At 55.7% G+C, this 24,996-nt stretch overlaps 1 protein-coding gene across 1 annotated transcript; it reads left to right on the forward strand.

Annotated features, from left to right (window-relative positions):
• The first annotated feature begins 4,334 nt into the window (after positions 1–4,334).
• TCF15 (transcription factor 15) lies at positions 4,335–10,825 on the forward strand. Its single transcript, XM_055139763.1, has 2 exons — positions 4,335–4,938; positions 10,360–10,825. The coding sequence occupies exons 1-2, from the start codon at positions 4,411–4,413 to the stop codon at positions 10,432–10,434; spliced, it is 603 nt and encodes a 200-aa protein (XP_054995738.1). The 5' UTR covers positions 4,335–4,410; the 3' UTR covers positions 10,435–10,825.
• The last annotated feature ends 14,171 nt before the right edge of the window (positions 10,826–24,996 follow it).

Below are 24,996 nucleotides of genomic sequence, written 5' to 3' on the forward strand. Positions count from 1 at the left end.
GACAAAATCACAAGTCACATGTTCTCATTCCTGCCTTTTTGTTTGTTTGGGGACTTGGGATGGGGGGGTTATACCCTGTGATGCTCAGTGGCTACTCCTGATTCTGTGCTCAGAAGTGACACCCTAGCAGTGCTTAGGTGACCAGGATGGTGCCAGGGATTCCAACCAAAGCCGACAGGATCAAGACAAGCACCTTAATTACTGTACTAACTTTCTGGCCCTTTCTGTCATATTCTTCCCCCTCCCCCCACACTTTTTTTAGCTTTTTGAGTCATACCCAGTGATACTCAGGGGTTACTCTTGGCTCTGAACTCAGAAATTACTCCTGGAGGTGCTCAGGGGACCATATGGGATGCCAGGAATCAAACCCAGGTCAGCCATGTACAAGGCAATTACCTACCCACTGTACTATCACTCCGGCCCCATCTTCTGTCATATTCTTCCAGTCACATGCATTTAATTGATTCATTCACGTGTTAATTCATTAATTCTATTCTGTATCGATTAGTGAAGTCTTGATGTTTATCATTCAGCTTTGTTCATCCATATTGCAGTTGATTCATCTGGTGGGTTCCCTTTGAATATTTTATGCCTTCGGGCATATTTATATCCTATATGATTTATGATACTGATTTGATTGAGTGGATTTTCACAGAGTTACACAGATGGCCATTTCTGTAGGCGTGTTTCTTGGGTTGGGCAGCAGATCTATTCTAGTGGGGGGTGGTCTACAGAAGAGGGAGGAGACCAGGAGAGAAGGATTTGTGTGGGCTTTCTTGGTAGCTGGCAACATACCCAGAGTGGGAAGAGGGACCTGGCAGGAGGGAGTGAAGAGCGAAGGGAGAAAAGTCAAATAAGGTGTAACCCTCAGCACAGGAGTTTGCCTCAGGCTGGAGATACAACACAGCAGAGACGGCACTTACCTTGCAAGGAGTCTAGCCAGGTCCCCTGGGTTTGCCATATGTGGTCTCCTGAACACCACTCAGAGTGATCCCTGAACACAGAGCCAGGGGGAAGGTGGGTGTGCGCCTCTGGCCCCGCAAAACCAAAACAAGAGTTTGTGTCAAGGTAGGCCAGGAGCGGCCCAGAGGTTAAGTACCCTGAAGTTCGGCAGAGGAGTCAGGCGGTCTGCTCAGATCAAAAGTGATGGATGGTCAAGGCGGGGACGAGGGAACAGCAGGGCAAAGGCTCAGCAACGTACAGGCGCCACAGAGGAGCTCCGAGTGTCCGAGTGTCCGAGTGAGACTGGAGCCTGGGAGCCCTGTGGGGGCAGAGGGGCGAGGGCTGGTCTCTCAGCCTCTCAGACCTTCTCTCTCTCTCCAAGCACATTCGTACTCAGCCCTCATGCTCCCCTTGGCTGCCTGAGAGGACTTGCAGTTGGGAATGGTGTTCGCCCGACCTAGGTTTCCTCACTGGGCCCATTGTGCGACCTCAGGTAAGTCACAATCCCTCCTCAGAATCTGTTTCTTCATCTGCAAAATGGGTACAATAGCAAACTGTACTCTGAAGGCTGTGATGGGAAGTGAGAAGAGTGAAAGACAGAAGCCCAGGCCCAGGTGCTCCTGGCTCTATATCCCTGGCACACTTGTGCACGAATGAGTAAAGAGGAAGCATAAAAGTGATGATAAAGACTACAGGGAGGAGTAAGGTAGAGGGGGAAGAAGAGACCATGACTCTTGTCCACTCAGGGGTCCGAAAGTCCTCCATGAGGAGGCAAACTTAGAGTGGAGAGTAGAAGGAAGTGAGAGATAGAGTTAGGGGTTTGGGGGGTGGGGGGCAGTGTTTGCTGAGCAGAGCAGAGGGGGTCCAGGAAGCAGGAGCAAGCCAGTGTGGCTGAAGCAGAGGAAGGGACAAAGGACAAAGAGCTGAAATGTCTGGGGGGGGTGAGTGAAGAATGGGACAAGTTCCATGGGGGCGGGGGAGTGTCCAGTCCCTCCCGCTGCCGCCGCTGTCTCCTGGCCCATACCAGCAGGCACAGAGCCCTTGCACGTGGAGGGCTGGGTCAGGGCCTTGATTGGCATTCACTCACGGGAACCCTCACTGGCCTGACAAGCGGGACTATTATTATCCTTGGGTTTGAAAGCCAGAAACGGACAGACACTCGGAGAGCCGCTGACCTTGGGCCGGAACCAGGTCTCTCTGATGCCAAACCCTGGCTTGCTCCTACCACATTGTCCTGTGAGCCTCTGTTTACAGCGCGCCTTCCCCTCAGGGGTGCAGAAGGCTCGTCTCCGTCTCATTCATGGTTTTATTTTCCTCCTGGGTCCCCTGTGTCAAAACCTGCCCGAGGAGCAAATGAATGGATGAGCTTACCAGGTCAGCCTCGTCCTGCCCCCACCGCCTTCCGGTTCAGTTCACACCCAGTTTGGCTTGTCCCAAGCTGGAAGGGGGAGGAGCTGGACTGAGGAATCTCGAGCCACCTGAGGGTTGAGAGCAGGAGAGAGGGGAAGAAGGGAGGGGGGGAAAGCGAAAGTGAAGGGGAGCCTGGGAGCCCCTGTGAGGAGGCACAGACAGGGAAGGAAATCTCCGGGTAATAATTCATCAGTGCAGGAAGCAGCAGCCTGGCCTGGGGCTGCGTGTGGGACTGGCCGGCGGGGAGGGGGACTTCTCGGCTCCTTCTCCTCTTCCCCCAAGCCCAGCCTGGCCAGGGTCACGGTCAAATGGTGGAAAGGGGAGGGGGAGCCAGGGAGCCAGGTGTGGGAACAGACTTTACTGCAGACCCCTAGCCTGAGGCTCTCCCGCTCTCCTGGCAGCTCTTGAACCTCCTTCCCCCTCCTGGCCCGGGTCAGGGAAGTTAGAGAGAGAGAGTGGCAGAGCAGAGAAGCATGCTCACCAAGAGGAAGAGGGAGCCAAAAGGTACCTGGGAGCCTTTTGGCTTGCTCCCTGTCTCTGTCTGCCTCATGGATGCCATTTGGGAGGCAGAGCTATTCTCAAGGCCAAGTGGACGCTGGCTTAGCCAGCCCCAGGATGGAGCTAGGCAGTGGGCATCTCGGTGAGAAGACCCCAGGAGCCATCAACAGCTAAATGATTCTTTTCAGCCCCTCTGAGGAGGACCTGTCAGGCTGAACAACCTAAGATTTCCTGAAGGCAGGCAGACTGATGAGGAAAGATAAATTGGAGTGTAAAAGGGGGCAGCTTAAGTATTCCAAGCTGAGGCGGGCTGGGAAGCATGGATTCTGGGCAAGCCATGTACAAGGTACTTGCCGTGTACATGGCTGACCTAGCTTCAGTCCCTGGCACCCCCCAAGCCCCACGGAGAGTGGCGCCTGAGCACAGAGACAGGAGTAGTTCCTGAGTATTGCTGGGTGTGACTCTTCATTCCCCAGCCCCCCACCACCAACCAAAAGGAAAAGAAAAGGACTGGGGGTGAGAGGAAGAGAAACTTGCATTTTAATGGGGAAGCAGGATATGAAAGACAGACTGGGGCTATTTCAGGTCCCCGCATTTTAAAGACAAAGAATATTTATCTGTAAATGGGGGCACTCCCTGCAATCTCAGGGCAGAGCAGTGAGGATCAGTAGTAAAATATCCAGCCCAATGCCTGCCACATAGCCCGACCTCAGCCGAAACGTCAGCTCTGCCAGTACAAAGTTTGTTTGGATCACATCTCTGTCCTTGGACCAAAAAGCACAATGCGGAGACCTCACAAATATTTGTTGGCTGAATAAATGGAGAGATTGGAGTTTCTGTTTTGCTTTTGTTTGGCGTTTTGCTCTCTGAAGTTTGTCGTCAGGGATGTGACACTGTCGCGTCCTTATTTGGAAAGACCGCAGCTCGTGCGAAAGTTCTCCCCAAACACCCGTTACGTTAATGCGCATTCCTGAGTCTGTGAAACAGAAGAGGGGAGTTTGTGATCTCAAGAACAAAACAAAACAAAACAAAACCCTCTCCAATTTTTGACTCTCATCTAAAGTCGCAGAACTGGTGTGATGGAATTTAAAAGGTGCAAAGATCCGCGCTGGCTTCCCTGTCGTTCTCTCCTCCAACGAAAAAGACAGCGAGAGAAAACGAAGCTGCCCGTTTTCTCCCAGGGGCTCTAAGCGGAGGCTAAGGGGCCCGGGCTGGGGTAGGGTCGCCCCATCCCATCACGCGGACCCCCCGCAGCATCAATCTGCCAGAATCGCCAGCCGACCGGGTGCCGTCCGGGCGGGCGCAGAGCTCCCGGGCGCAGTTCAACCTGGGAGACCCGGACGGCGGGCGCGTCCCCATTGGCCGAGACGCGGCGGGCGCGTTCCCATTGGCCAGGGCGGAGCCCCCGGCCGGGGCGGCCTCGTGATTGGCCCCGCCCTCGACTATAAGGCGGCGGCCGGCGGGGCCGTGGGAGCGCGCGGGAGCGCACGGCGCGGCGGACGCTCGGGCGGGGCGCGCGGGCGGACGGGCGCACGGACGCGCGGACGCGGTCCCGGCCCCATGGCGTTCGCGCTGCTGCGCCCCGTCGGCGCGCACGTGCTGTACCCCGACGTGCGGCTGCTGAGCGAGGACGAGGAGAACCGCAGCGAGAGCGACGCGTCCGACCAATCATTCGGCTGCTGCGAGGGCCTGGAGGCGGCGCGGCGCGGCCCGGGCCCCGGGGGCGGGCGGCGGGCGGGCGGCGGCGGGGGCGGCGCGGGCCCCGTGGTGGTGGTGCGACAGCGGCAGGCGGCCAACGCGCGGGAGCGGGACCGCACGCAGAGCGTGAACACGGCCTTCACGGCGCTGCGCACGCTCATCCCCACCGAGCCGGTGGACCGCAAGCTGTCCAAGATCGAGACGCTGCGCCTGGCGTCCAGCTACATCGCGCACCTGGCCAACGTGCTGCTGCTGGGCGACGCGGCCGACGACGGGCAGCCGTGCTTCCGCGCGGCGGGCAGCGCCAAGGGCACCCTCCCCGCCGCCACCGACGGCGGCCGCCAGCCGCGCTCCATCTGCACCTTCTGCCTCAGCAACCAGCGCAAGGGGGTGAGTGCGTGCCGGGCTTGGGCGGGCGGGGGTCGGCAGCAAAAGCGGTCCAGAGGCCCCCCACCACCCTGTGAAAAAGAGGAGCCACTCTAGGTACTGCGGGTGCTGCGGTGCCCAAGGGCTGTGCCACGGAACCTCTCGCTCCGCGCCCCATCAACAGAAAGGGCTGGAAAGCCCAGTGTGGGGCTGACTTTTTCGAGGATGGAGATTGCACGGGGAGCTCCACTCCTCTTCCCGCTGGAGCAGTGCTGGGAAGAGGACACGAGGAAGTCCTAACAAAGGCCCTCGTTCCTTTCACCCTGCCGAGGTGCCCCGGTGGGGACGAGGCCCTTCTTTTTTGTTGCTTTTGTGTGTGTGTGGGGGGGGGTCGGTTTGGGGCCACACCCGGCAATGCACAGGGCTTATGCCTGCAACTAGGAATCTAAGACCAGGAATCACTACCCCAGCTGTGCTGGGGCACTATATGGGATGCTGAGGATCAAACCGGGTTGGACCAAGTACAAGGCAGGAGCCTTACGCTGTACTGTCGCCCCCTCGAGCCCCTTCTTTTCACCTTCAGGCAGGTAGTTAACTCTGCCCGGTTTTGTGGTTGATAAGAGGGTATGACTCCAAGCCGGGTTTAGTCCCTTGCTCTGGCTTCAGAAGCCAGATTACAGGCTCTGTTTTCTTGCTGGTGATGTATGTAGCTCCAACTAACCCCTACAACTAAAAAAAAAATTGTCTCTATCATTAATAAGAGGCCTGACCCAGGAGAAGGAAATTGAACCTGTATTCCTGACCAAGAGCCAGCAATCCCCAGCTAATGAGCAATAGGAGTTTTTTTTTTTTTTTTTTTTTTTTTTTTTTTTTTGCTTTTTGGGTCACACCCGGCGATGCACAAGGGTCACTCCTGGCTCTGCACTCAGGAATTACCCCTGGCGGTGCTCAGGGGACCATATGGGATGCTGGGAATCGAACCCGGGTCGGCCGCGTGCAAGGCAAACGCCCTACCCGCTGTGCTATCACTCCAGCCCCGCAATAGGAGTTTAAAAAAAACTCCTATACCGATAGCACAGCGGGGAGTTTAAAAAAAAAGAAAGAAAAGAAAGGAAGGAAGAGGAAGAAGAAGAAAAGAAAAATCCGAGGCTCCCTTAAGGAGGGAGCAGTTAGCCCATGACCTGAGGGATGGAATCTGGGGGAAGAGCCTGCGGTATGCCCTAGTGAACGCAATTCATACCCATAGGTTGGCTGTGGAGCTGGGAGGCCTCCCCTGGCTGAAAGCTGCTGCTTCTGCCCACACCCCAAGGAGCTGGCCTCACCCCCAGACTGTTCCCCTTCACTCAGGCACTTTTCCTACACTGAGGAAGCTTGTCTGTGTGACAGCGCTTAATTCTAGTAGCTCATTGAACCCTGAAGAAACCAGGCTGAGACTTCTTTGTCTGCCCACACGACCTTTTGAAAACGGAAAGGGGGTCCGTGGAGATCCTGCAGACCCCAGTTTAGTTCCTGACACTGTATATGTCCCCGGGGCAGAAAGGCCGCCCTGACCAACAGATGTGGGCCAAGCCTTTGCCCTCCCTCAAGAAAGAATGAGAGGCTGCAGCGATAGCACAGCGGGTAGGGCATTTGCCTTGCACGCAGCCCACCGGGGTTCGATTCCCAGCATCCCATATGGTCTCCTGAGCACCGCCAGGAGTAATTCCTGAGTGCATGAGCCAGGAGTAACCCCTGTGCATCGCCAGGTGTGACCCAAAACGCAAAAAAAAAAAAAAAAGAAGAAGAAGAAAAGGAAAAACGAAAGGGCTCGAGAGATCCTACCAGTCTCTGGACTCTTATCATCAAATACCCCAGGCACCCCGACCCCGCTTCACTCTTTTCCTGGGAAGCCTTTTATATCCTGGCTCCTCAGACCCCCAGCCTGGTCTCACCTCCTCATGGCTGCCTCAGTTTCCCTGATCCAGTGATCTACTCTCTCAGCCCCTGCTGGCACCCAGCCTCAATGGGAAAGGCTGACTAGGCCCTTGGTGTCTCTCCCCGGTTGCCTTTCACCCTCATAGCAGACCCCAACTCTCCAGCAGCTGCTGGGTAACGGGAGACGGCTCAGCGGACTGGAGCACGGGCTTTGCTTGCAGGAGGCCCAGGTCCTGTCCCCGGCACTGCACTCTCCCCGCTCACCAAGCCAAGAGTGGCCCCTGAGCCCAGCAAGATGTGGCCCCTCCCCCACAATACTAAACTGAATAAATAAGAGAAGCAGGTTGTGGTATCAGGGCCAGGGCAAGGAAAAGAAGACAGGGGTGGCCTAAAGGTGGAGTGTGTGGCTGTGTGTGTGGGGTTTGTAGGGGCGGACAGGAACTGTCAGGGCCCAGAGGAGGCCCGCTAGTCCTGACATTTGGGAACGGAGGTAGATTGGCACAGGGAATGGTGTTCCAGAGCTAATCACAGCAGAGTAGGGGTGAGCGAGAGGGCAGTGTTGCTGGCCACAGCTGCCCTTACCCCTTCAGCATGTGTGCGGGGTTGTCTGTGCTGCGTGGATGCCTCCTTGCCCGCTCACTCAGCCCCTGGGCGCCTGGGGACGGGCTGCCCTCGCTTCCCACCCGCTTCCAGAAGACGCTCTGGGATGCGTAGGCCCTGGGGGCCAATGTCCAGCTCATGTCTTGCTGGCCTGGGAAGTGGACAGGGCCCACGTGGGAGGGTGTCCATCGCTGCCCCCCTCCATAGCAGGGCCACTCGGGGTGTTCATCTCAGTCTCAAACCTGTCCCACGCACGACCGGCTCTCGCATTGGTCTGGCTGCTTCCTGGGATCTGGCGAAGGGACCACGAACCCAGCCAAATTTGGCTGTGGCAGCCAAGCTCTCCACCCATGGGCTCCTCTGGGGATAGGGTCCGGGCGATCCCGGCCAGCTCTGGCCCCTTTAACACTTGCTAGGAGAAAAATTTACTTTCTTGGTCTTGGGGGTGAGGGAGGGGCGCTCCAGACTCGGGGGTGCCAGAAATCTCCCAGACTTGGTCCCCCCTCCCTTTACTCTCAGCTCCCTTGTCCCTCCCACCTAGTGGTCTCTGTTGGATCCCCACGGAAACATCTGCTTCTAGCCTATTACCGCTTAGGAGGGGCTTGGCGTGACCGTTGGTGGTAGAATGAGCGAGTGGGAGGAGGAGAAGAGGGCTTGTCTCTTATCCCTCTGTCACCTGAGGCTGGTGTCCTATAGATCCAGCTGGGAAGGGCCCATCTCCGGAGCAGAAGAGCGTGGAGCCAGCAGGCCCCGTGAGCAGACGGGGCCCGTGTGTGTTTGTTGCTGGCTCGCCGTGCTCCTGGCCTGGTGCTCGGGTCTTGTGCGAGCAGACACCTGCGTGTTCCCACGGTGACGCCACTTTGCATGTGGGGAGACAGAGGCCGGGGAGCTGAGGTCACCTGCCTTGATGTCCAGCAGTTAGCCCAAGGCAGAGCATAGTGACAGCCCAGTTGTGTGTCCATCGAGCCCAGCTCCTGACTACAGTGCTCCCCAGAGGCCTCAATGCCAGGTCCTTGAGGGACAAGGATGGAGCAGGCTCTTCAGGCCCTCATCTGAGGTGTCTCTTACCCACCCACGCTTGCAGCCCTGTCTCTGGCTTGGACCAGGTCAGCCCCTTGGTCCCCATTTCACAGAGGAAGAAACGAGGCCTGGGGGTCAAACAGTCCCAGCACCCGTGTGGGACCCACGTCTCCCAGTGACCACCAGCCTGGGGGGGACGTGGCAGTTCCCGTCCCCACAGACGTAAAGGGGAAGGTGGGAATTCATCCTCTCCCAGCCACGACACGGCCCTTCCCCCGCCTGTCTGCCCTGCGCAGTCGCTCCTGCCAGAGTTTGTCTGAGAAGCCCGAGCCCTGGGCTCTGCTGGGATGTGTCCTCAGCCCTCAAAATAGCCCTGCCTGTGAATGGACATGCTGTCCTGGGGCCCAGCACGCCTCGAGGGAGGCTGGACTCACATCTGCATGGACCGGCCCCAACCTGGGCCCAGGAGCAGAGGGGGCAGGGGCCAGAGCTCCCAGATGGTCAGTGGTTTCTCCACGTGGCTGGAGAAAGATTCTGCTCCATCACCTCCCGGCCAGGCTCCAGGAGAGGATGGAGGGAATCCAGTGCCACCGAGTCCTGGAAACAGGACAGACTGTTGGACACGGGGGAGCTCCGGCCGACACTTACCAGTTGGCTGGGAGCCTCGGGGCCAGACCTTCTATGGCTGGAGGCCTCCAGAGACGCTCCGAAGCCATGACCCCATATGTCAGGCCTCAGAACACAGCCCTGCAGGGCCAAGCAATGGCTTCAGGAGCTGCTACCATTAGCTTGTCCATGGGCACCACTGACTGGCCGTGTTGGTCTTTGGCACCTGCTCCATGCCCGACCCTGGGCTAGAACTGGGGCCCAGAGTGGCATTTCCCTGCCCCGTCCGGAGCTCCCAGTCCCCATGGGGAAACAAAAGAGAAAGCCCAGCTCCCCCCTCTGAGATATATCCTGGTGCTCACATCCCCCCAGAGAGGCCGGAAATGCGAGGCAGGGACAGAGACTTTCTGGGGAGACGGCCAGAGAGCATATTCTTTATTCGTTTATTTATTTGTTTATTTATTTATTTTTGTTTTGTTTTTTGGGTCACACCCGGCAATGCACAAGGGCTACTCCTGGCTCATGCACTCAGGAATTACTCCTGGCGGTGCTCAGGGGACCTCATGGGATGCTGGGATTAGAACCGGGGTCGGCCGCGTGCAAGGCAAATGCCCTATCTGCTGTGCTATCGCTCCAGCCCCCAGAGAGCATATTCTTGGCCAAATGGACACCCTGGATGAAAACAGGGAGGTGATTGTGGGGTTTGTGCCCTGGTCTCAAAGGTGGTTTGGGGCCAGAGAGATAGGATAGGGGCTAAGGCACTTGCCTTGCCCACGGCCTTTCTGTCCTCCTCAGCATCACATCAGGTCCTCTGAGCACCACCAGCACAGACCCCAGAGCACAGAGCCTGGAGTAAGCCCTGAGCATCTCCTGGCGTGGCTCAAACATCCCCCTCCCCACCAAAAAGAAAAAAAATATTAATGTTACCATTTTAAATGCACTGGGTGGTTATTCACGTTCAGATGCTCAGGGGGACACTTTCGAAACATAAAAATGTTACTAAAGTCAGAACCTCCCCCTCATGCCCACACATCCCCTCAAACCTCCCCCCGCACCCCGCTCACCGTGCTCCTCCTCCCAGGATCCCCCTCCTATGGCCCAGAGAGACCCCACCCAGTGTGTGCCCTCTATCCTGTCTCCTGTCAGTCCACACTGGGACCCTGCTGCCTTCTGCTGTGGAGCCCTTCCCCGTGTGACCGGGACCCGTTTGTCCAGTCCCCAGCGGCCGGATGCCAGGTCGGTTAGTGCCAGGGCGGCCCGTGAGCTGATTAACCCTCCAAACACTTCTCTCTCCCCCCCTGCTAGGGTGGCCGCCGCGACCTGGGAGGAAGCTGTTTGAAGGTGAGGGGGGTAGCCCCGCTCCGAGTGTCAAGAAGATGAGTCTGACGCCTGTGGCACTTGCTCCGAGCAGGACCCTCAAGAGGGAACCAGAGGCCAGCCACCGGCTGGACGGGGAGAAGATGCCGGGCGCTGACCCCCAGCCTCCTTTGTGAGGGACCAGAGGACAATGGCCGGGGTGCCCCCCCTGACCCTGGGGGCAGGCCCCACGCCGGGACAGCTCTACTCCACCCTGGAGCGGACAAGGGTCCCAGTACCGGGCCCTGGCTGGCCGGTGACTAGGTGGACATTCTGGGAAATGGACTGTTGGTGACAGAGGATATGTATAAATCTGCATGAGTGCAAGTGTGTGTGTGTGTGTGTGTGTGTGTGTGTGTGTGTGTGTGTGCGCGCGCGTGCTTGCGCGCGTGAGCCTATGAATGTGTAAGGGAGAATTGGTGGATTTAAAATAAAAGATATTTTTAAATAAAAGAGGTTCCCAGCTGGAATGGGGTGCAGGGAAGGGGGCGGTCAGAGGGTTCTTCCCTGGGAAGAGGCTGGGGCTGAGGTGAAAGCAGGGGCACCCACTCCCCATCTCCACTTCCTCAAACTCACCTCAGCACCTTCTTGCACTACTACTAGGGTCCAGCATGGCAGAGAAATGTTGTATTTATTTATTTTGGTTTGGGGGGGTCACACCCTGCTGTACTCAGAGCTTCCTCCTGGCTCTGCCCTCGGATCACACCTGGGGGTGCTTGGGAGATCATATGGGGTGCTGGGGATTGAACCCGGGTTGGAAGCATTCAAGGCAAGTGCCCACACACTGTACTATCGCTCTGACTTTTATATTTATTTATTTACTTTTTGGCTTTGGGGGTGCCATACCCAGTGATATTCAGAGGTTCCTCCTGGCTCTGCACTCAAGAATTACTTCTGGGGGCTGGAGCAATAGCACAGCGGGTAGGGCGTTTGCCTTGCATGCGGCCGACCCGGGTTTGAATCCCAGCATCCCATATGGTCCCCCAAGCACCTCCAAAGGTAATTCCTGAGTGCAGAGCCAGGAGTAACCCCTGTGCATCGCTGGGTGTGACCCAAAAAGAAAAAAAAATTACTTCTGGAAGTACTCAGGACCATTGTGGAATGCTGGGGAACCTGGGTGAGTCGGTTGCAAAGCAAATGCCCTCCCCTTATTTTCGAATAGGGACCATATTGCTTCCCATGGTTCTGCCTTCAGGGGGCAAAGGAGGATGGATGCTGAGGAGCCTCAGACACGGAATTTTTGTGTTATCCCTATAACTAACCAAGCAAACAAAGTATAAAAGAAAACAAAAACTTTCGTGAAGGCTGGAGAGCTAGTGTGCCAGCTAAGGAACTTCCCTTGCATGAGGCTGCCGGTGACTTACCGCTAGCACTGCATATGGTCCCCAGAGCCCCACAGGAGTAATCCTGAGCACAGAGCCCCGAGTAAGCTCTGCGCACCAGAGTGTGGCCCAGAACCCCCCCCCCCACCAAAAGAGTGTGTACACACGTAAGTCATTTGTAGTCCAGTCACACAAATATCACACACGCTTCTCGTGGCTTTTTAAATCTCATAATGAGATGGTCTCGCTGCATCAGGACACAGACTTCAAGAGCGTCCCCCAATCTGCAGCTGTGTCTTCATTCTGTCCGTGTCCAGACCGTGACCCTGCCTTCACCATGCCGTCAGCGCCCTGACTGAGAGGGGAAGTTCCCACACGTGCACCCCTTGGGCTGGCAGCTAAGGTGTTTTAGCTGTTTTCTCTGAGGTGATTTGGAAGTGCGTTAACACCCACAAAAGGCACCTGGCGGGCACATGGCAGGGTGGTGGTGGGCGGTTTCTCTACTTTCCGGGCCAGACCTGTCTTCCCTTGCCCCAGGGATGCCCGTGACCGCTGGCCGCCATGACGCCAAGGCTATTCCCAAGGCTGGAGCAATCGTGCAGTGGGGAGGGCGCTTGCCTTGCACGTGGCCTACTTGAGTTTGATCCACATCATCCTATAGGGTCCCCTGAGCCCCACCAGGAGTGAGCCCTAAGTGCAGAGCCAGGAGTGAGCCCTGAGAACTGCTAGGTATGACCCCCCAAAAAAACTACAGCTATTCCCCAAAGCCCTAGGAGGTGAGGACCCGCACGTCCCCATTTGGGATGGCTCTGTCCAACCGGGATGTCCACACTGGGATGGTCATGGGCACAGCTGGTCGGTGGAACCAGCAGTTCTTGGCTCTCTGGCTGGGCTTCTGTCCCTGCAAGGTCCAGGACCAGAGACACTTTGGGGGCAGGGGGCAGGGGTGTGGGGATGCCAGGACAGGCCCAGAAGCAGGCTGGGCCCTTTCCTTGTCCGGTCCACACTGTGTGCCTGTGTTGAAATGGATTCCTTTACACACTTGGGTCTGGATCCAGCATTTCCTGACAAGACTGTTCCAGGCTCACATGTGACTCCCCTGGGCTCTGCCACCCTGGGCACTTCGTCCTTCGACAGGCTGCAGGGGGCGCCTCCCGCAGGGCAGCACTCACCCAGCATCCTCCCTGCCCGCGCGCAGGGCTGAGCGTGACCCACCCAGCCTTCTGCTCCCACATGAGAACCAAGGTCCAGGGAGCAGGAGTCCCAGAGTTGCCGGTCCAGGACAGAGCACTTGGTGCCACCACCACACTGAACCGCTTTGGGAGAAGTGGAGGGAGGGGCTCCTGCCCCGACCCCGAGAGAGCTGTGCGGCCCCCCTGCCCGTGTCCAGGGAGACTGGTCTTGCCTCTCCATGTCCCGGCGCAGTGGGGCCTCGCCCTTGGGGAGCTAGCTGACCAGGAAGGCACATTGTGCTCCCATACCTCCCCAGGTCCAGGCCACCCCTGGCAAAGCCACAGGAAAAGGACTGTGACATCGTCAATGGCAGGAAGCCTGGGAGTAGGGCCGGAACAGACTCTTGGGTGCTCTGGGCTGGAAGCCCACTTCTGCCCCCAGGTTTGCTGGGCGGCCCCGGAGAAGTTGCTTGACCTCTCTGCACCTCCCAGTAAGAACAGTTAGGCCAGGAACATGATCGCGATGATGACCTGTGCTTGCATTGTTCTTACCAGACCTTGGAGAGCTGGGTAAACAGTTCAAGTTGCTGAGAAAGCCTCAGTGGAAAGGGTGCACCTCCCTCCTCAGGCTCTCCTGGGGGTGCTCTCAGCTGTGTTGGGGGTACTTCGGAATTGCTCTTGACAGACTCAAATTTCTTTCTTTCTTTTTTTTTTTCCTGCGGGGAGGGAGTTTGATCCACAAACTCCCAGCAGTGCTCAGGGATTACTCCCGACTGTGCTCAGAGACCACTCCTAGAGGTGCTCAGGGATGCTGGGGCTCGAACCTGGGTCAGCTGTGTTCAAAGCAAACACCCTCCCTACTATACTCTTGCTCTGGCCCTGAACGTCTGAAAAAAATTATTTCTAGGTTTCTCTGCTTCTGTCTTCACTGCAAAAAATGCGCAATGCTACAAGACTGAGAACTCGCACCCACGCCCCAAAGCAACTGCAGGTCGTGCATTACATAAATCATACACAGACATGTCTCTTTAAGCCACTGTTTCCCAAAGTGGACAGTATCACACCCCCATCCCAGGCAGAGGCCCTGGAATAATGGGGGTCATGTGGGCCTTGGGTGCCATGGGGGTAGAGGGGTTCTGTTTGTTTGTTCACTTAAAGGAGATAGGTTTCTAGCAGGGCGCTGAGTGATTTTTTTTTCTGAACAAGGGGTGCTAGGCCCAGTGAGTTTGGGGTCTTTGACTTAAACAATCATTCATGCATCCTGTGCAAGTGTAGCATCAATGCAGGAGCTGGCACTGCTGTGAAATGCTCTCCCCTTTCCCCCACCCCCCAACGCCTTGAGCTTTGTTGGGCGAATCCCCAACCTGCAGACCGGAAAACGCTATCAGCAGTGTCCCAGAGCCGCTCCTGCAGCCACAGGCTCCCCAGGCTAGAAGACAAAAGGGGAAGAAGCTGGTTAGTCTCTCTCGCTGAGGCCCATCAGTGCCAGCTCTCAGAGGCAACTCCTGCCCGGGTGCTTGTGGGTCCCCGCGGTCTCCGTCTGTCCAGGTGGGTCACTGAGACCACCCGCTACCTTTCATCCCTCAAAGTTCACGATCATGTTGATGAAAGGACAGGAAGCTCCCCACCGCCGCTGCTGCATGAAGTGACATGCCTTGTCCCAGGACGGGCCTTTCGCTTCCAGCGAAGTTTCGAGCACCTGTGGAGGGCACTGGGTGAGACGCCTTCCCACACAGCTGGGGATGACCCACAGGCCGGGCCCCACATCTTGGACCCCCTGCGAGTTGAGAGCTTCCCCAGACCTTTAGGTGGGTGCCTTGCCCTCCCCCAGGTGCTGTCCCCCAGGGCCCCGGGGAGTGGACAGTTGGTAGCATCTGAGCTCTGAGAGCCACAGGATTTGCCCCTCGAGAGGCTTGAGAGAGGCCCAGAGAGGAGCAAAGACCTCTGGGGGCTGTTTGTCCCCCCCACCCCCGCCCTTGGTCCATCCTTCCCAGGGGCGAGCCACGCCAGGCTTCTCCAGAGTCCCCCGAAGCTGACTCTGTGCAGAGGAGGTAAGGACCTCAGCCTGGAGCACCCCAGGAGTGAGCAGCTTCGTCAGGCCTCCCAAGACCCCGAAGGGAAGACTGACACTCTGCCCTCCAAACTTCGTAGACGCAGTGACGTCAACATTTAAGACCCTGAGCCACATAGAGAAGCAACTTGCTGAGTTCCTGCCTTGAGTCCCGGGCCCTGCTGCCTCCCTCCTTATCACTCGGGCCTCCCTTCCCTAATTCCACAACAGGGAGCAGAAGTGCCTTGGAGGTTGCCCAGCTGGGCACCAGGGAAAGCAAAGCCCCGAGAGGGACAGCCGAGGTCCACTGTGCACAGCACCTGGAGTCAGGCTGAGATGCAGAAGCCTCTTTCGCACCCAGGGCTTGGCTACCACACGTGTTCCTCCTTGGCTCAGGCCACTTCTACTCCTTGAGGCTCTAATGGGATTAAAAATAAAAACACGAGGGGCGGGAGATAGCTCATGTCAGAGGTGCATGTTCTGTGTGTGCCAGAGTCCAAGGTGGAATTCTGGCACCATGTAACCCCTTCAGTCCCGCCGAGCAGCCCTGGCTGGCTATGGGCTTGGGGGCTCCTGAGCACTTCTGGAGTGGATTTGGTAGTCCTCAGCAGCGCAGGGGCTGAACTGCTCTGAATCCCTGGACCCTCATACTGAACCCCTTGGCCTGGTTGGTCAGGCATTGCTGCAAGAGGTCCCCTGAGTGCCCTGAGCATTGCTTGGTAGTGCCCTCCGAAGTAAAATGGCACAAAAAGAACCTTGAAAGTTATAGTGTCTGGGGCCAAAGCAATAGTACAGCGGGTAGGGCGTTTCCCCTGCACGAAGCTGACCGAGGTTTGATTTTCGGCGCCCCATATGGTTCCCTGAGCACTGCCAGGAGTAATTCTTTTTTGTTGTTGTTCTATTACTTTGTGTATTTCACTGTTTCTCCCCTTCCTTTGTGTTCTTTTACATTTTATATTTATAAAGGGGTTCACAATATTTGATTACAGTTAATATTTGAACACCTATCCCACCAACATTACACCTTCCTACCACCCTATTTCCATCCCGAACCTCAAACCCTGCCCCCAAAGTACAACCAAAAGAGTTCATTTTGTATTGCTTGTTGTAACTAACAGGAATAATTCCTGAGTGCAGAGCCAGGAGTAAGCCCTGAACACAGTGGGGTATGCCCCGTCCTTACAACCAAAAAAAAAAAAAGTGTAGTATTTTTGGTGTTTGTGGTTTTGTTTTTGTTTTGTTTATTTTATTTGGGGGCCACATCTGGAGGTGATGTGGGCTTACTCCTGGCTCTGCACTCAGAAATTACTTCTGGCAGTGCTGAGAGGGGGACCATATGGGATGCTGGGGATTGAACCTAGGTCAGCTGCATTCAAGGCAAGCGCTTTATTACTGCTCCAGCCCCAACTTATAGTGTTTTTAGAAAGCTAACTGAAGCAAGCACTCGTAAAGAGTCCATAAGCTTGATGCATTGTCATAGGAACATTAAAGATCTTACCAGGACATGAATGCACAGGACACATGTCAGGTTGAGTGTGTTTGTTCAAGCCTGTCTGCATGTCTTTCTTTTATGTTTTACTTCATGTGGATGTGCCCCCAAATCCACACGAATTTGGATGGCTGAGTGCTGCACAGAGCCCTGGCCTGCGTCCCACAGTGCCGGGGGAAATGCTCTGAACGACAGAGTTGGACAGTTGTCAAAGTTGAAATAAGAACAATAGCTTCGATAAAAGTCTTGAATCAATATGAAATTTTCTGAATTTGCGGACAGTCTGATTGTGTAAGAGGATATCCTTGTGCTTAAGAAATACGGACTGAAGTATGAGGAAGGGGTAGAGATACGTGACCCAGTGGCATGCTTTCAGAAGACTAAAGGAATATATGGGGTAAGTGTGGGCAGGTGGCGGCTGCAGCAAATGTGGGAGAAGGTGGGGACGTGGTAAATGCAGGTGAATAAGGTCTCGGCTCTCCTTCCGTCACTTCTCTGGATGTTTGTAAGTGGGAAGTTCAAGTGGGATCCCAGGCCCTTTGGGTGGAACCGTGCCAAAACAGTCTCCTGTCCTCTCTGACCTGCCCAGGCTTCAGCGACCCCAGCAGAGGTTGGGAAATCTCTGCAATGGACCCAGGCATCCCTGCTCCCGGCTCTCAGGCCCTGCATGTCCCGGGAGGCTAAGGTGGTCCCAGCCCCCGGCCTCCTGCCACCATGATTGATGGGCCTGCGAGCCCCAGCAGCTGTGAGCACAGGGTCCCGCTGGGCGGCCTGCTGGGGGGCCAGTGTTTGCTTCCCGGCGTAGCTAATCCAGACCAGACTCACACACCCTACAGGCCTGGGATCGGGCTCCCGGGGGGCCGGGGTCAGAGGGCAGGCCAGCAGGGCCGGGACACTGGGGAGGTGCCCAGGACAAAATGGCTGTGAGGCACCGCACTGGCCTCTGCTGTGTGTGACGGAGGTGGGTGTCCGGCCCCTCCGAGCTCTCTGCCCCGTTCCTCACTGGGGCTTTCCGTGGAGTGCCACGTGAGCTGTGTAAACTGGTACAGACTGGCCTTGCGGGAGGAAAATTGTTGGGGTTTTTTTGCTTTTCTTTTTTTCTCTCTCTCTTTTTTTTAAGCCTGGATGTCCAGATTTTCTAGGTATGGAAAAATATCTGACTCGGGGGCAGCATGCTACTCTTCAGATTTGCTCGAGGCACCATGATGGTCCGGACCATCCTTGCCTCCTCTATCAACACAGAAGCTGGCACCAGGAGGCAAGGAAACTTGGCAGGGTCGGGCCAGGGGATAGCACAGCAGTCAGGAATCCTGCGTATGTAGGACCCCGATTCAGTCCCCCACACCGCATGGCACCCTTCCCCCCAGCGTCACAAGCTGTGGCCCTGGAGGCCTCAGAGCATGGCTGGGGTGGTCCTGAGGGTCCCCGTTGCCCCCGTGTGCCCAGGCGGGCCCAATGGTGACTCTGCACTGGGCAAGAACCTGCATGTCCCACGAGCTCCCAGGCATGGCTGACGCCCTGAACTGGACACCCTCACACACAGCTTTTTTGGGGAAGGCGGCCGGAAAGGGGGTGCTCCCAAGCAATGTCCAGAGGGCCTGGTGACCATTTCCGGGAGTAAGTCAGGCCCGTTGTGCGGGTCTGATGGCCCAGGGCCCACACTCCACCGTGCAGAGCGGTTCAGTCCGGAGCGGCTGGGGGCCATCAGGGCTGGGGACTGAACTCAGGTGCAGGCCTCTCGCCAGCTCTCAGAGCCTCCCCAGCCCAGACACAGAGGCTTCTAGGGTGCACGGGGGCTGGGGGGATACCCAGGCCCAGGGCAGGCAAGGTGTCGCTCCACCATCACACAGCGAGTCAGGGAGGAGGAAGAGGAGCGGGTCCATGCATCCCCGTTGCTGTGTCCGTCTGGAGACACTCGCTGGGCCCCAGCCCCAGCCTGGAGGAGCTGAAGGCAGCCTGGGGTGGCTGGCCCCAATGGCCTCCCTTCATCAGGGGCCTGTGGGCACCTCCATGAAGGATTAGCCCACGGCCACCTCACTGGGCAATGGCAGAGCCGGAATTTGAACCCAAGGGGTCAAAGGTCCATGTCCCGTGACCTCAGTCCCAGCAAAGAGCTAGAAAGCAGCAGAGACCAATGTTAGGCGGGTGTCAGTCAGTCAGTCGATCAACACACACAGGCCGAATCGCTCTCTGTGGGGCAGGCAGGCTCTAGGGAAGACGGGGAGGAAGACAGAGGCAGTGCGTGCCCTGTAGACGGTCGCTCTAAAGGGCAAGCTCTGAGAAGGTGATAGAGATGGGCCGCAAAGCAGCAGAAAACATTGCTGGCTGTGAGAGGTTCCACATAGGTGCCTGGGCTCCCCTGAATGTGCCCCCCCCCCCCGTCTCTGAGACGTCCTCTCTGAGCACCCCAAGAACCCTCGACTCAGCAAGAGCTGTGGGCAGACAGAGGAGCGAGGAAGAGAAGAGCTGAGGCTTGCCCAGCCCAGGCCGGGCCCTGCTGGAGCCCCGAGCACCTCTGCACCCCTCGACCAGCAGGCCCCAGGCCTGCCAGCCTCCTCCTCCAGCCTCTCACAGGGCCATGGAAGGACAGACCCGGATTCAGACCCGGTCTCGGTCTCGAGGGCCCTGACCCAGAGCCTTCCCCGCCTCACTGCTTGCCCTCTTTCCTCCGCTGCCTAGACTGAATACTAAGGTCCTGGAGCAGCAGAGCCCAGACCCAGAGCTGCCCCCCACCCCGCCCCCCAACACACACACACACACACACACACACACAGCGCAGATTCCCACTGACATGACGCCCACACCCGGGGCCTCCCGCTGTCTCTGCTCTGCACCACCACCCTGAGTCCATTTCACCCACTTTACAGATGGGGCAAATGGCCAGCCTGGCGTTCTTGGCCTTGGGGTGCAGCAGGGAGACCTCCAGCCCAGCCCCACTGTCCACCTGCAGCCAGCCTACACTGCCTGCAAGACAGGCGGTTGGCAGCAGACCTCTAATATGAGAGAGGGGGGGGAGGGGGAGAGAGGGGAGAGAGAGAAGAGGGGGAGAGAGAGGGAAAGGGAGAGAGAGAGAGAGAGAGAGAGAGAAAGAAAGAGAGGGGGAGGGGGAGAGAGGGGAGAGAGAGGAGAGGGGGAGAGAGAGAGGGAAGGGGCGAGAGAGAGAGAGAGAGAGAGAGAAAGAAGAGAGGGAGAGAGAGGGAGAGAGAGGGAGGGAGAGAGAGGGAAGGGGCGAGAGAGCAAGAGTGAGAGAGAGAGAGGGAGAGGAGAGGGGGATGGGGAAGAGAGGGAAAGAGGAGGGGAGAGTGAAAGAGAGAGGGGAGAGAGAGGAGAGGGAGAGGGGGGAGAGAGAGGAGAGGGGGAGAGAAAGAGAGGGAGGAAGAGAGAGGGAGGGAGGGAGAGAGGGGGAGGGAGAGAGAGAGGGAGAGGGAGAGGCTGGGAGCTCAGGGCCGAGGAAGGCGCTGGCCAGCTGGGAACTTCGTGGGAAAGGCTCTGGCCCCCAACCCCACCCCAGCCCGAAGTGTCCCCCAGGCAGCAGGCAAGGCAAGGAGAGGATGGGGTCAAGGGGGCGGGCTTGGGATTCCCAAGAAGCACACCCCATCCCGCCCTCTCTCTGCCTCTGCTGGTGGGTTGAGCAGCTCTCCAGGAGGGGCAGGGCTGTCCCCCCTCCTCCCCCCCTCCCCCATCTCCCCCCTCCTCTCGATGACGCCCCCCCTCCCCAGTCTTCTCCCACCTCCCCCCACGGCAGGCTCTCAGAAAGCCCTGGAAAGGCTGCTTTCTTTGAGACAGGAAGGTGTCCTCAAGTCTCAGGAAGGAAAAACAGTCAAGCTGAACCTATGGAGACTGTCTCCAAGGGGCCGGGCTGGCGGCCCGCCAGGCCTGACATCACCTGGGAACCGCCGCACACAGCTGCAACACGCCTCCTGGGGGGACGCACTGGCTATTTCAGAAAATCATGGTAACAGGAACGATAAAACGTTCCAGTCTGCTGTTTTCAAATCTGCTTTTTATAGTCAGCCTCGGGGCATGGGGCCTTGGGGTCCCCCTCCCCTTTTTTTCTCACCTCCGCCTTTTTTTTTTTTTGGTTGGAGGACCATTACCGGGATACTTCTGCTGCTCCCAGTGGTTCCATGCAGTCCCAGATGGAACCCAGGACCCCTGCAGGTGGAACCTTGCACTCCGCCTGTTAAGCTGTCTCCAGCTCACGTGCCCCATCCCCCACACACGCACCTCCTGGTTCTCACCCCACAGAATGTTTGCCTCGGACCAGCTCCAGCGAGGTCCCCAGGAGGGATCTGGGAAGGGAGCAGCCCCTGCCAGCCGCTGACCACCTCAGATTCTGTTGGTCCAGAATGATTTGTTCCCACTATTTTTTTTTAAGCTTTGGGCTACACCCAGTGATGATGAGGGGTCACTCCTGGCTCTGCACTCAGGAATCACTCCTGGTGGTTCTTGGGGGACCATATGGGATGCCGGGGACTGAACCCGGGTCGGCTGCATGCCAGGCAAATGCCCAGCCCGCTCTGCTAATCCTTCGACCACTGTCCCCAACTTTTCAAAAACATGGAAAACCTTTGCCTGTGACACTGAATACAAGAGGTACCTGAGGACATCTTGTGAAAAGCAAGTTTCTGCCTTGCCTTTTGTCACCTGGGTTGGTCCTCTGAGGCCACCCCTCTCTGACAGGTTCCTCTGCCATCTGAAAATAGAATGTTCAGATTTGGCACGAGCTGGAAGGTTATTCTGGGGGTCTGGGAATGCTATTACCATGAAGGTATATGGAAAACATTTTTCAAACATTCCCAGACCCCAAAAAAATAACTTACCAACTCATACCAAATAGAAAAGGTCAACTGTCAGAGTGTGGGGGAAACCTTTGGTTCACGTAACAAAAATCTCTCCCCGTGCAGTCTATGGCTCTCAGGAATGGGCTAGCGTTCACTTATTTCATCTTCATAGAAACCACAAGAGATAGAGTGCTCCCAAATCATGCTGTTTTCTTCTGAATACTCCCTGAGATATTCTACATATATAGAAGAAAATCAAGATTTATAATCTTATCTCCTCTTTAAACACACACACACATACACATCTCAAATGGAGGTTTATTATAAACCCTTGTCTACACTTTTTTCATTTACTCAAATATATACCTTGGGCCCAGATGGTATAGTGGGTAAGGCACTTGCCTTGAACTGACTAACCTGGGTTCAAACCCCAGAACTGAATATAACCCTGAATCCCACCAAGAGTGATCTCTGAGTACAGAACCAGGAGTAAGCCTTGAAAATTGCTGATTATGGCCCCCCAGCCCCCCAAATAAATAAAAATAAAATATATGCATACATATTTTGGTGAATCCGAGGAGTTTGCTCAAGGAATTGGATGCATACTTTGCATGTGGGAGATCTGGGTTTTTTTTTTTTAAATAGGTCTTTTATTGGGGCTGGAACTATAGCACAGCAGGTAGGGCGTTTGCCTTGCACGCAGCCAACCCGGGTTCAAGTCCCAGCATCCCATATGGTCCCCCAAGAGCACCGCCAGGAGCAATTTCTGAGTGCAGAGCCAGGAGTAACCCTGTGCATCGCCGGGTGTGACCCAAAAAAGAAAAAAAAATAGGTCTTTTATTCATTCTATATTGGTGCGCAAAGAGGCTCTGTACTGACCTTCACAGTTGTGTAGCACTCCCTTTGGTTACAAATACTGGATGCTCCAGTATTTTCTCTTCTGACTAACCTGTAATGAATAGCCAAGGTGATTTTTCCAATAGCATAACCAGTACCTCATGAATTTGCTATTCAAACACTCTCCCTCTTTCTCCCTTGGATACAGAACTGGGTAAAATCAAGACCCTTAGAGACTAGAGAAAGCGTTGAGCATACTTACGCCAATAGTTCTTGAACCTTTAAGCTTCCTCTGAGCTTAAAGAAATCCAGAAACCCCACTGTGAATACCACAGTTCCAGGAGAGCCCCCAACTGTGTGATGGACTCCTGACTTCCAAATGGGTATTTTAGAGCAGCAGACAGAAGAGCAGGTGAGGTGTTTGCTTTGCATTTGGCTGATCTGGCCCTGTCTGTGGTTCCTGCACCCTCGCATGAGTGACCCAGAGCACAGGGCCAAGAGTAAGCCCTATGGGGCCAAAGCAATAGAGCAATCGAACAGCAGCCAGGCGCTTGGCTCACATGCAGGTGACCCAGGTTCAATTCCTGGCATTCCATATGATCCCCCTGAGTCCCACCAGGAATGATCCTGGAGCCCAGAGCCAGGGGTAAGCCCTGAGCACCACCTGATGTGGCCCTCAAACTAACAAAAACCAAAAACAAATGTGTACTTTAAACTATCAGTGGCGCTGTTCTGTGTTACACGGCCTTGGGAAAACGGTTTAATTTCACCAAATCTCCATCTCTAAAATATGACTAATTATAGCAACTTCCTCCTTGGATTGTTTAAAATAAGGCATCTCCAGACTCCGGGGTGTTTGACTTGGCACATAGCAGGTTCTCAACCGGACTGGCTAGTGTAAATTGTCCTGTGGGCATTGTTTTCTCAATCATGTATTCAAGAAATGCTTAATGGGAACACACTATGGGTAGGGGATTGGAAGTTCAGGGCGGTGAGAAGAGGAAAGGAATTGTGAAAAAAAAACATGCATACAAATCCTCTTTTTTTTTTCAAAACTGCTCAAATTCCACCCCCATGAGAAGGAATTCCCAAGAAGCCTTTCCCCAACTTTCCCGGCACAATCATTTCTAACTTGAATGATCCAGGTCTCTTGTTGTGACAGATATTACCATTGACAAACACAAAGATAAGTCGTTGGTTTGAAGAATGGATATTGAAGTTCAGGGCATTGGTTTCATGGTTGAAACTGGGCAAACTCTTGATTGATTGATTGATTGATTGATTGATTTTGCTTTTGGGGGCACACCCAGCGATGCTCAGGAGTTACTCCTGCCTCTACACTCAGGAGTTACTCCTGGTGGTGCTTGGGGGACCATATGGGATACTGGGGATCAAACCCGGGTGGGCTGTGTGCATGGCAAACACCCTACCCGCTGTGCTATCGTCTGGTCCCTCTTGATATATTTAGAAAACTCTCTCTTTCTCTCTCTCTCTGTCTCTCTCTGTCTCTCTGTCTCTGTCTCTGTCTCTCTCTGTATCTCTTTCTCTCTCTCTCTCCCCTCTTATTCTGCATTCCTCTTCCTCCTCCTCCCCTTTATTCTCAGAGTGCCTCTCCTCTTCTGTTGGAAAGATGGCAGCTTACCACCTGTCCTCTGAGAAGGGAGTTTGCAGGAGGCTCTTGCTGTGGTCCTTCCCACGGGAGTCCTGGGAGTTCTGCACTGGACTGCCCGGGTCACATGTCCAGCCTGCAGCAGCTCCCCAGGGAATGAAACATTCCGCTCCACCGGGCCTAACTCCGGGGCCTACCTTTGAAAGCGGGTGTGAAGCTTGGTGTGAAAGGTAAGAACCGAGAGCAGGGAAGGATGGGGTTTCTGAGAGAAAGTGGGGACATGGCCACCGGGTAGGCAAAACCCCCAGAGATCACTAGAGGGGTCTAAGCCGCACTGCCTCATGGATGTGGGACAGCTTTGTAAGACGGGGTTTCCCCCTAAATCTGTGGGCTTCCAGGGGCAAACTCCAGGCCCACCTAGCCCGGTGTCTACTCAGGATCATGCCTGTCCAATACCACCAGCTTCCTCTGCTCCTTCTCCTTCTTGGTGCGCTTGGTCTGTGGCCAGGCCAGCACAGTGACCAGGACACGCACTCCCTGACCTCTGGCTCAGGATGTCCCTGCTATAGCCGGGTCTCATTTTCAGCCCATGTCCTAGGTGTGACCTTGAGAAAATCCCTTTACCTCACTAACCCTCAATACTCCCTTCAGTGAAATATGCGCTGGCTGGGGGTGGGGGCGCTTCCTCCCTCCCCCCCATTTTCAAGCCATCACAGAACTCTGGATATTTTTTTCCTCACTTTAGTACCACCTGAGTTTGACAGTTACATAATAGGTTCTCTTTAAAGGGACCCTCTCTTCAAAGCATAAAAATATATTCACTTCGAAGGGACTCTTGAGATCCCTCCATAAATGGAAAACCATATTTTGTGCCATAAATAGAAGATAAGCATAAAAATAAGCACAATGAAAACAAAACAATGCCATTAAATTCTTGCCAGATGCAGCTGCCTGCCCAGGACTTATCAGAGAATGGTGGAGGCCCGCTCTCTGTTGAAAGGGGAAGTAAGTGTGAAGAGAGGTGCTAAAAACACCAGCATTCAATGGAGACTTTCTCCTTCAGAATGACTCCAGGAGCAGCAGAGGGAAGGCAGGTTCTCCCTTCGGTCTTTGTTCTTTAGTGCTGCTCCACTTAACAAGGTTCAGGTGGGAACCCGGCAATCCGTCCACACTTAGGAGGAGGTGGGCCAGGTGGGTCCACAAGGCCGGGTGGGGGGTCAGACCAGAGTCAGGATGGAGCCCACACTTGTTGATCCCATTCACGTTTCAGGGTCAGTGAGGGACGGGCAAAGTACTGGGACCACTAGGCCCTGCGAGCTCATT

This window comes from Sorex araneus, chromosome 5 (genome assembly GCF_027595985.1).
Source record: "Sorex araneus isolate mSorAra2 chromosome 5, mSorAra2.pri, whole genome shotgun sequence".
In the NCBI taxonomy this organism is placed as follows: Eukaryota; Metazoa; Chordata; class Mammalia; order Eulipotyphla; family Soricidae; genus Sorex; species Sorex araneus.

Bases quoted from the DNA above. Each gene is read 5' to 3' on its own strand.
- TCF15 (XM_055139763.1), top strand. From the start codon at position 4,411: ATGGCGTTCGCGCTGCTGCGCCCCGTCGGCGCGCACGTGCTGTACCCC. The intron at 4,939-10,359 runs GTGAGTGCGTGC...CCCCCCTGCTAG, and splicing joins TCAGCAACCAGCGCAAGGGG to GGTGGCCGCCGCGACCTGGG.